Source organism: Eublepharis macularius, chromosome 12 (genome assembly GCF_028583425.1).
Source record: "Eublepharis macularius isolate TG4126 chromosome 12, MPM_Emac_v1.0, whole genome shotgun sequence".
NCBI classification, from domain to species: Eukaryota; Metazoa; Chordata; class Lepidosauria; order Squamata; family Eublepharidae; genus Eublepharis; species Eublepharis macularius.
Genome location: NC_072801.1, coordinates 35227193 through 35238299, shown reverse-complemented (window position 1 = coordinate 35238299; position 11107 = coordinate 35227193). Strand labels below are relative to the sequence as shown.

The following is an 11107-nucleotide window of genomic DNA, read 5'->3' as shown; positions in this document are numbered from 1 at the left end:
GCAGGCAGCTAGCCCTGAAGGACAAGACTGCTGATCATCCCAGCAAACTTGTGTTCCCAAATCCACCTTGGCTGAGATAATGGGACTAAGAACAGAGGCGGGGGGGGGGAGGCAACCCCCGGGGGGGAGGCAACCCCCCCCCTTTAAGCCCAGCAGGAAAAAATGATTGAAAGGGAGCACTTGCAGGGTACAACCAGCAGGCAGGGAAGATGCCATCACACATCACACTCTTCACGTTTGCCTTGCAAGAGAAGCAGGGCTTGGGCCCTTCCCTAGAGGAGTAAGGCTGCCAACTCTTTCACCAGCCTTTGTTCCTGGGTCTTTAATGGCACCTTGACCGGCAAGTTCTATTTATCACTGTCATTAAAAGCTTTAGCTGCTGACCTCTGTTAAAAACACAGAAACCAAATAATTGCTGATGACACAAAGAAGGCTACGATTCCACCCCCCCCCCCGTCAGTTGGCAACCTTCCTAAGAGGTAAGCAAGACCCATTCATAAAAACTGATAAAATTCAGTGAGTACAAACCATGCCTTAGCAACCCAGATTTGCCATCACTGGGTGAAAGGACGTTTCTCCAAAATTGCCAGTTAAAAAGTCAATTACCCCAAGATGGATAAAACCATTTAAAAGCTGGGTATTTTTAAAAAGCAGTTGGGTGGATTAGTTAGAACAACACATTGTTCCTACAAGAACCTCATGCAGGATCTTTGTAAATTTGTTTCATGGTTATTTTCTGGACCACTGACAGCGGCTAAGGATAGCCATAGCCTTTCACAGCAATCTTTGGGGGCTTTTCCTTGTTCTGCTTCAGCGTGCAGCTAAGGCGTGGGCTGCCTAGTGTGAAATTCAGTGCTCTCCTCAGCGGCTTTGGACATTTGCTTCCTTTTTAGGGCTGAGCGTTCAGTGTGGTGCCGTGTCAGCAGCAGCAAGATTCCCTGTTCTATGGGACTCTCTTGGCCTAGCGATTTGGGGGCCCTTTGCACCCAGGCCACAGGCACAGCACAGCCTCCCTCCCACTTTCCAGTTTTGAATCAGTTCCATGCTTTAGTTTGTGCAGGGATGGCCGGGACCCTTTCGCAGGAAATTCCTCATGAGCCATAACCCTGGAGGGTTGCTGGTGGCTACCAACAAGCTGAGCCATGTGGCCCTTGTGGTGCTGGCACAGGCAGAGAAGCCATTTGGCCGCAGCAACTGATGGGTACAGAGAGCCAGCTCCTCAGGGATGGCTTGCCTCAGCTTGCCCCAGGGCGGCTGTAACATCTCAGCCCGTTCCAACTCCATGTCTTTACCACCTGTTTCCTGGTATCCCTGCTTTTCAGGCCACAGCCTGCTTTGACCTTCCGCCAGGCCTGATTTAAAGGTGAGGCTGGTGGGCAGGAATGACTTTCCATCCAGATGAGCAGCTATGCATTGAACACGCCTACACGCACCAGCCCAGGCAATGGATCGCTGCATGCTAACACTGTACAAGTAGCAGGCCAGTTTTTAAGGAAAATGCCAGATGTATGCAGTGTCATTTGAGAAAGTTATTGTCAGCCAGCATCTTGTTTAAGTCAGGCCTCACCCTGGTCTTTGACCAGCCTCCCTGCCATTCCTTGCTCCTTCCTGCCCCGCCCCATGGCATTCAGCTTCTCCCCCTCTTAAGTACCACACCCTACTCAAAGTCCCATCTCTGATTAGCCCTTTAATTCCTTGTCCTGTTTGCTTTTCCCCTCAAGCTTTTTTCTTCAGCTTCCCTTGAGGCACCTCTTCCTCAGCCTGCCTGACTTCTTAGCTCTCTATCCTTTATCCTCTCTCTATCCTTTGTCCTCTGGGCATCCAGGAACTCACCACAACCTGCCTGTTTGAGGTTTTATGACGTTTCAGTCTCAGCCAAACTGACCCTTTCCCCCCCCTCCCTTCATAGAAGTTGGATTGCAAACGATTTTATTCCATGAGCAGCTGAACAACACACCAGTTCTGTTCATTAGTACTGCGCTGTTACAAGCACAATGTGCATCAAGCACACATGCAATTAGAATCAGCCATGGCTCGTCAAGCATACTGCCAGTGCCCAACTCAGGTCTGCTGCTGAGTAATGTGTGAAAAAACATACCCTCATCAGTGGACTTCTGCGAGCATTCTTTCTTAGCACATTGTTCTTTGTAGCGTGTTCTGCAGGGCTTGCATGTAGCACTCTGGAAATCTCGTGATTCACGTGGCTCTGTGACAATTTGTCGAGTCCCAACAAAAGGCATGGCTTTGTGTCTGAGAGTCCTCTGTGCCCCCACACCCTAACAGAGAGCTGCAACAGGGCCTTAGCGGTGTGCCTGAGAACACTTGTTTGATTCCCCTCCCCTCACATCCACACAGGCTGCTCCGCCAACAGACTAGGGTGGGAGAGACTCCTTGAAAGAAGGAAATTTGAAATGAACACTGCTGTTATCTGGAATCCCAAATGTGGGTAATGCATTTAACGCCAGCAGATAGGCTCATCCGTCTGAATTCGAGGCACAAATGCAGAAAGAATCTACATGTTCCAGACTGCACTTACAACTTTGTATTGGAAGACTGAAGTGTGTCGTTTGGCGTGTGTGACTGATCAATAAAAAGATGTTCAAATGAAAAGCAGTAATGTGGCACTTCTTGCAAAACTATAAATGTAGCCCAATTCTCACTGGCTTTTGTTTTTCCCTTGACACTGAATTCCCCAAGACACACAAAAGCCTCTCCTACGCAAGCCCTCCCAATTCTCACAGTGCAATGAGATTTCATACTGGCCATTTTCTGGAGCATAAAGCTGAGCAGGCTGCAGCTAGTACCCAAGACTAGTGCTCTGCCCAAGCTGCTCAAACGAAGCACATTGAGGGGGCGCCAATGCCTGCAGGGCCTCGGGTTACTCCCAGCCATCAGTGGTCCAGGAGGAAACAGGCATCCCCTCCTTGGAGCTGGCCAGCAGTAACAGAACCCCAGGAGAGGACTAGTGTACTTTGTTCAGGGCAACAATATACTTGGTCAGTACCAAATCTCACCATGGAGGTGGCTGCACAGGGCATTTTGGGAAAGGCCACATAGCGTTAGTTTTATCATTGCGTCAAAAACTCCCATGAGAATTGTGTGGCTGAGACGTCAGATTTACTGAACAAGTTACAGCACATCCCCAAATGAGCATTCCAAAGTTTCTACTACCCTAGTGAACTGCATCCCGACCCACTTCCCCTTCTCAATTACATGCTAGCTTTTTACAAGAGCACCAGAAAGGAAGGCCAAGAGCCACTTGGGAAGGAGAGAGCTCTCCTTTCAACTTTCAAGAGTTTTTCAAGAGCAATCTCTGAGGATATTAGCTAAACCTTTGACATCAATCCATACATATCCATATATATAAATATATATATTTAGTCCTCTGCAGTCAGACTGTGACACTCGTTCCAGGCTGTGGATTTCTTTGGCTTTTTCCAAAGCAGAACATTCTTGTCTAGAAAATTTTTGCTCCATGTTGCAAAAACCACCACCACCATCCTAGGAGATTAAGACACAAGCTGCCTCAGCAGGAAATATGTGAGGCCACTAATCCCAGCCACGGCTGTGATGGCCAAGAAGCGTACCCAAAGGAAGTCCAAAGAGTCCTCCAGTGATGAATGCAACTTCAGGACTTGCCTTTTTGTGGCTTCCTTGTTGCCTGAGTTGTCAATGATGTGGTCAGCCAACTTGACTTTCTGGTCAAGGGGCAGCTGGGCAGCGATTCGTGCTTCCGCCTCTGCTTGAGTCAGCCCATTCCTGCGCATCAGGCGAGTCAGCTGGGTTTGTGGGTCACTAAGGAAGGAAGGAAGGAAAGAAAGAAAAATTCAGCTCAGGAAGGAAATCAGAAAGGTTTGATAGGTTTTAATAACTTTTTTTTTTGTAGCTAGTAGTCATTAGGGTAACACAGGAATAAAATAGTAAATTCTCAGTGTTCTCTCTCTTCAACACACTCTAGCTACTGGTGATCATGGCTCAATGGAAATTCCAGGTTCCATGGCAGTATGCCTCTGAATAATACATGCCAGGGGCAAACAACAAGAGGGAACTGCCTTGAAGCCCTACTTGTGGGCTCCCTGCAGTACTCCTGCTTAGCCTCTGCTGAGACAGAATGCTGGACCAGGTGGATCCGTGGTCTGAACCCTCTTCTTAGAAGCACTGAGGACCAAATGGGACAAGGAACCAGGTGAACTGCAACTGGATCTTCCCCAGGTTTTTCAAAGTTAAGTTACTGCAAAGTGCAACTGCTGCCCCACTCTGCTATTACTCTTGCGACAGGGAGGGACATCATGCTGTGGTATGAACACATCCAAGTCAGCTCTCAACACCACCCTCATTCTCCCCCACCTCCATGTCTCGTCAATCATCCATGTACTGGGAGTTGTTGTTGTTGTCATCGTTTATAGTCCACCTTTCTCACAGAGATCCAAGATGCAAATGAAAATACAAAATAATCAACAGCTAGGACAGACATTGAGCAAAGTACAATCATGAACAACAGTTAGGACATTCTGGGAAATAGATACAATAGGGAATTGTAGCAGAAAAATTCCAGACAAGCATAAAGCCAAGCACAGAGATGAAATCCATCCAAAACAAAGCATGACCCATTTCCATGGCATGGTTAGCAGAGTGGAAACTCCCCATTAGATGCATATCTACATCAACAGACAGTACCCAATAGCGCAGTGTTTAGTCCCCATTCCTACAAAGGCATCCCACTGAGCAATTTCTTATAACATGGTCCTGTAATCTGGGTAGAAAGCCCTTCTGAATAATTCAGTTTTGCAGAGTTTGCGGAAAGCCAGGAAAGTGGGAGCTTTCCTAACCACTTCAGGCAGGCCATTCCAAAAGATAAAGGCTACTACAGAGTTCTGTGCTTGGCACTAAACTCTGAGGCAAGGAAGGGCCTGATTGGATTGGAACAGTGGTGCATGAGAAGGGACTTACAACTCCACCTTCCCTGCCTGAAGTATACCTGGGGAGCCACCATTTGCCCCAATGGGGAAACTTACATGTGCTGATGGACTACAAGAAAATGTCCCAACAGGGCAAAGAGAAAATCTCCAGGATTGTATTTTAGGTGAGAAAAATGTGTTTGGGAGGGGGGAGGTCTAAGCCCCCTTTTACCTGTTGTCTTGATCTGAATAAGGCCCCCATGTGCCTGGGAACTAAGTCCCAAGCATGGAAGCACACGGCTGACAATAGGACCCAGGAGGGACCCGAAAGCAGTGGGACATGGCCAAGCCTACAACATCTTCAAAGAGATGCAGATGGAGAGTGAGGATGAGTGCACAGGTATACAGCCAGGATAATAGGAGGAATAACAAGCTCATTATCCCCGCCCCTAACCAACCAATGGAACATCATCAATCTTTTTGTGATGAACCACTGGAAGGAAGGCTTGGCTGTTTCTGTCCCTTGATCTTGCTTGTTTCAGAGTAACTACCCTCCGGGGGCATGTGGGACAGAGGAGACAATGAAAGTGTGTTTCCAGGCACAGGGGCTCAGTGTCTCTCTCTTCAAAGAAGGGTTGAGGCAGGTCTCTCAACTGTCCTTTGGCTCCGTTCTTGCCTGGCTTCCTTAGAGGCAAGCTTGGCCACAAAGGGACAGGCCCAGCCATGCCAGGTGAAGAAGAAGCACCCTTTGGCAATCCCCTGAGGAGAAGGGAGAGCTAGCTGGGCGCAGTGGCGCACACCTGTAATCCCAGGGAGGCTGAGGCTGGTGGATCGCTTGAGCTCGGGAGTTCGGAGTACCGCAGTTGTGTAACGTCAGTGGACGTCTGTTACTGTGTCTGTGAGCCTGAAGGGTCTAGTGGGGGAAGAGTGGCTGAAAGCAGGATTTGGCCTGTCAAGTGGATAGGTGTTCTGAAACGCTCACTAATGGACAATGCGGCTCCTCGCAACACCCTTACCAGTAGACAAGAACGGTATGTTTCATGAACCTGGTCAGCTTGTTGGATTCAAAAAGCAGGGGGATATCCAGGATCACATACCGGTAGCCTAGAGAAAGGGGAAAAAAAACAAATTTTCTATTAGTCATTTCAAAGTGCGTTTTAATATTGCACAACCATTCTTGTACCAGGCAGTGGGAAATTATGCAAGTCACATGCATAGTTTTGTTCTCTCCAAAGGTTTCTGATGCTCTGGCACTGCAGCAAGGTGCACAAGTCCAACAAGGCTCTGGACTTGCTAAAAGTTGGCCCTTCATGTAGAAAATGGGTACACTGGCATGAATCAAGGTGAGCTGTGCCCACTGTCACTACCATTATGGCCCCTGTGGCTTTGCCAGCACCACAGGGCCAACGTGGTTTAGGTAGCTCCTGGCCCACAGTGGCTCTCCAGGGCAGTGGCCCATCCAGAATGTTCCAGGTAAGTTAAAGGGCCAGCTTCTCTCTCTCATCTCCAATTCAGTTTGCATGGCAAGAGAAGGAGCTTAGGAACTGGAGGCCAGGTTCTCTCCACCTCCCCAGGAAACCATCTCCCCTTTATTCTGTCGACCGTTGATAAATTAGGACTCATTCTAGCCAGGACTTCCTTCTTCCTGGCACCCAGAGACCCTCCAAAGCAGCTGGCGATGCTATCGGGCACTTGATGAGACAAGTTTGGCAGCTGTTTTTGTGAAGCGTTATCAGGAGAATGAAGAGGAAGGAACAGAAAGACACTGTAGAAATCCCAGCTGTCAAAACCATTATGTTACCTTATCGAATTGAAAAGGAGCGTTTATGAAAGAGCCAAGGGGAGGGAGGAGGCAGAAGGAAGACAAGGGAGCCTTTCAGAAGGTGTGACATTATACACAATACTTGCCGAAGATACTTTTGTGTGCGCTCTTTAAAGGTACGTTAAGGGAGCAAAAACGCAAAGGGCAAGTATAAAAAAGGGAGAATTCTCAGGACGTAGGCAGTGAAAGGACGAACACAAATAAAGGAGACTGGTAGCTGTGCCACTTGCAAGTGGAGAAAATGAATGACGATCAGAAATGACGCAGTTTTTGTTCAAATGAGGCCTCTGCAAAAATCTGACTGTCCAATCCCGCCCCCCCCCCCCGCCCACAAATGCTTACCAAGCACAAAGTGTTTCAAGATTTGTTTTAACATCTCCTTCTGGATCTGTGGGTGAGTGATGGAATTTAGCAGCTGACGTTTCTCTGGCTGGGAGAAAATTAAGCTCCCCAGAGCTTCACGATTGATTTCGCCATTCTCCAAGAGGATTTCAGGACCAAAGGCATGCACAATACTCTGGTAGGCCAGGAGGCCTGGCTGGACCACTGCAGAAAGTAAAAGTACCTACAGATTAGCACTGACCCTACCACATTACCCTTTAACGAGTGGTAGTCTTGGGCAAAGCTTATGAAAGCCAAGGGCCAAGATGGAGGCATCCTTCAAGTTGGGAGGCCTCAGTTATACCTAGGGCCATGCAGCAAAGCTCATTCAAACCAGCACTGAGAAAGCCTGCTGCTGGAAGGAAGGAGGTAAGACAGCTTTCTAGCTAGAAACAGAAAACTACGTTAGCTCTCTGACCTGCAACATGACAGATATGTTTGATGTCCTGGAGTCAAGAGATATCCATTCCTCAATCTGTTTTGCATGCAGAAAGGCTCAGGTTTAAGGCAGAGACTGCCAATCAGAACTAAACAATACTGACCTTCAGAGGCCAAGGATTTGAGTCAGTATAAAACAGCGTCATGGGGTTCACCTGTGTGTTTTAAATTTATAAAACCTGTCTGCATTGTTCAGGGATCCTGAATATTAAGTAATCAGTTATCTGTTTAAGTTATACTCAGTGCATGCTCTTGCTCAAGAACATTAGATGCACCTTGTTGAATCAGAACAAGGCCAGTATTCCTTGAAGACAGATGTTTACCGTCTATCTTTTGTTCAGCCCTATATTAAACAAAACTGGCTAGCTAACAGAAAACTCACCTTGTCGAGCTATAATATCCGCATCAATAACAGCACAGCCCAGGTCCTGCAGCACAGTAAGCACTGTACTTTTTCCTGATGCAATCCCCCCTGTCAGTCCCACCAAAAACATCTTTCCCTAGGGAAAATAAAAAAGGAATGTTACACAACAAAAGGGTGAAATCCACTTTGAACCAATTAGTATTTAGCCCAGAGTTCAGCAGAACCAGAGGCAGGTTTGACTAGTAAAGGGGTAGTGCCAGGTGGATTTCTGGCTGGCCATGAGGCTCAGCCTGGCCAAGGCTAGGAAGATACCATATAGTCAATCAGACCACCAGTCCCTCTAAGCTCAGCATGGTAGATTTGATTGAGAGCCTTCCTTCTCTGAGGATTCAGACAGGGAGAAGCCTTTCCCAACCCAGCTACCTAAGATCCTATTAATCAGAGATGCTATGGAATAAACAAGAACTCTTCTGGATGTAAAGTCTTAGCTCTTGTAGAGGAGCTGGGGCATCTCTTAAAATTACCTCTTCCCTCACTCCCTGGGTAGGCGTTGCAACAGGAGTCAAACCTCTGAACACAGCATTTGAGTTCACAAAAGGGCAGATGAAGGACAAATACCTCTAGGACAATTTAGGGTGCATAGGTAATAGACCTCGGTTTATTCAATGAAACACCTGTGAATACCACACGAGGAAAAAACACCTAATGGATAAACACTTGCAATACTAAACCAGGCCCTCCTCCATGAGGGCAGATATTTGTGAATCTGGGAGTACGATGATTTGTACCATTTTTAAAAAGTGCAACACTACAACAACCTGAATGTGAAACTGTCCTGGGCTGGAGGAATCATATGGGTTTTAAAGTATATTAAAACATTCTTCCACAATCGTGCTTGCCTTGCTCAACACGAGCTTCTTGTTCATTTGCTTAAGATTTAAGCAATTTTTAAGTATTATTATATTTACTCATTATGCCATATTAATGTAAAGCCCTTTAAGAACATGGTGTAGGATCTTAAATGTTGGAATAGGACCAGGGAAACCCAGGATCAAATCCCCACTTGCTGTGAAACTTACCGGGTGTCACTGGACTAGTCACTTCTCCTTAGCCTCACTGAGTTGCTATGAGTATAAAATAGAGGAGAACCATGTACACCACCACAAGTTCCTTGGGGGAGGGGGACAAGGAAAAAATACACCACACATAAATAACCGAGTAAGAATAGTCAATATATATACACTGCTATGTGTTATTCTGGTTAGCTCTGACAGAAGGTAGCCAGCTATTTTAGGCTGGAGGAAGGCTTCAAATTAGACATAGTGAAATGAGAGGATATACGCAATTTACCAGTATCATATAGCCTTTGGTTTGGGATTTTGGTTTGGGCCAACACAAATCCGTCAAGAAGCACATCCCACTCTCCTCTTAATCCCTGTCCAGTGTTATAAATACATAAAAGAAAGGTGTGGGGCAGGGGGGAGTATGCCAACATTCACCCACTTCCTTTACTTCTAACAAGACAGGTGGATCTGTTCCTCTTAATCTATACTAGTGGTACTCACAGAGTGAGTTGCTCTCAATGCAAACTGCCACATTTACTTCCATCCCTGGCATAGGGATGGAAGTAAATGTGAGCCTCCACTTCAGGGAGGCTCACAACTTACCCATTTTTCCAGAGGAGGGTGTTTCAATGTGGGAACCACTGGATGACCACAAGCCCCACTACGCAAGGGGCTTTGCTCAGAAGAGCCACAGGTGGCTCCACAGCACCAGCGTATCACTGCTGTATACAATTTTTAATTCTACCCTTCATCCAAGGTCGGCACATGGGTCTCAGCAGTTGTCACTAAACTGTGAGTCAGCAACCTGCAGGTTCCAATCCTGCTACTGCCCTCAGTTCAGTTGGTGGCCTTTGGTAGGCCACTCCTCTCTGCCCCAACTTTCCAGCTGTATTGTGGGGATAACAACAACACTGACTTGGTTCACTTCACTGCTCTGGGACACTAATCTCTCTAGAAGACTGGTATATAAGCTAAACACAGTTACCAAGCATAACTGAGGTAGGGTACGCCAAGCACAACAGGCATTTCAACTCGTGTTTCCCAGGTCCCAGTCCAACACTTCGACCGCTATAGAACATGACTGGATGTAGCTAGCTGTCCAGTAGCGCAAGGTAGGACTCTACCCATGCTCAGGGGCCTGGACATTGCTCCCCAGAAGAGGGCTCTGAAGTTGAGTCACGCTTCTCTCTCCCCCTCCCCCTCTATAATACTCGACCGCCTCACCCTTCCTCTCAACGAACAGCCACATACCTCTCGCCCCTCCCACCGCCACTTCGATATAGCCCCGCAGGATCTCTATCACCCTCCTGCTCTGCCTCCAACGCAGTCCGTCCAGCTTCACTCGTGTCTGGATTCCCTAACTTCCGATTGGCGAAAAGAAGGCACGCGGGGAAAACCACCCAATGGCTACTGCCAGCGTTGGGCGATACTTCTCCAGGCGTGAAGCCAGAATGACAAAGGGCAGGCGGGACTAGGGGAAGGCAAACTCAAAGGAAAGATGGGAGGGAAGGGGAGAGATGTCTTGACTGAGAGCTTGCGGTGGTTCAAAACAAAAATCCTGCACAAAAGCCGCGGGATCCTTTTTATTAAGACCAAGCACATCTTCTTGAGTTCGGCAGAACTCTTCAGCTGGTTGGATCTTAAACAGGAGGGTGAGGTTTTCGTTTAAAATGGAGCTGCTGGCAAGTCGCACCCTTAGCTTTCCGGGATGAGCTGTGTCTTCAATTAGATGCTTCCATTCCTTACTTCTTCCAGACAGAAGGCAAGACAGCACCTGCTCCGTTTTTAACAAATGCTGACAAGAGGAGGCCTGAAAATCATTGCCTGAACTACCAATAAGAATTCGGGGAAATCGATAGCTTGCAATATGTTTTGTTTAAAGGCATTACATGGGTTTCGCATCTGGATTTCATGATAGCACATTCACTTTAAAGTTGCTCCTCCTTGCAGACAATAGGCATATGGAGCAAATAAATGAGTTAGCTGAAGACAGCTGGGATTGAATCATAACAGCATGGTAGCTCAGTGGCAAAAGTTTTTATTTCCATCAGAGTAGCCAATTCTTAAAATCAAAAATTGTGCAGCAGCCCAGAGCGAGTCAAGAGCAGACCTTGTTGCTTAGAGGGGAAAGCCTAGAAGA

The 11107-nt window shown here is 47.3% G+C and overlaps 1 protein-coding gene across 3 annotated transcripts; it reads right to left on the bottom strand.

The window, feature by feature from the left end:
* Positions 1–2048: 2048 nt before the first annotated feature.
* DCAKD (dephospho-CoA kinase domain containing) lies at positions 2049–10304 on the bottom strand. 3 transcript variants are annotated; one of them, XM_054993510.1, is made up of 6 exons: positions 10219–10304; positions 8983–9073; positions 7922–8039; positions 7063–7266; positions 5915–6002; positions 2050–3795 (listed from the first exon to the last, which is right to left on the bottom strand). In XM_054993510.1, the coding sequence occupies exons 3-6, from the start codon at positions 8031–8033 to the stop codon at positions 3510–3512; spliced, it is 690 nt and encodes a 229-aa protein (XP_054849485.1). In that variant the 5' UTR covers positions 8034–8039; positions 8983–9073; positions 10219–10304; the 3' UTR covers positions 2050–3509. The 3 variants fall into 3 exon arrangements, with proteins under 3 accessions (XP_054849487.1, XP_054849485.1, XP_054849486.1); XM_054993511.1 differs by having other exon boundaries at positions 8983–9027; positions 10219–10259; XM_054993512.1 differs by lacking the exon at positions 8983–9073 and having other exon boundaries at positions 2049–3795; positions 10219–10301.
* Positions 10305–11107: the final 803 nt, after the last annotated feature.

Bases quoted from the DNA above. Each gene is read 5' to 3' on its own strand.
- DCAKD (XM_054993510.1), bottom strand. From the start codon at position 8,033: ATGTTTTTGGTGGGACTGACAGGGGGGATTGCATCAGGAAAAAGTACA. The intron at 6,003-7,062 runs GTAAGCATTTGT...CCCTTTCTCTAG, and splicing joins CTTGAAACACTTTGTGCTTG to GCTACCGGTATGTGATCCTG. The intron at 3,796-5,914 runs GTAAGGGTGTTG...TTCCTTCCTTAG, and splicing joins CATACCGTTCTTGTCTACTG to TGACCCACAAACCCAGCTGA.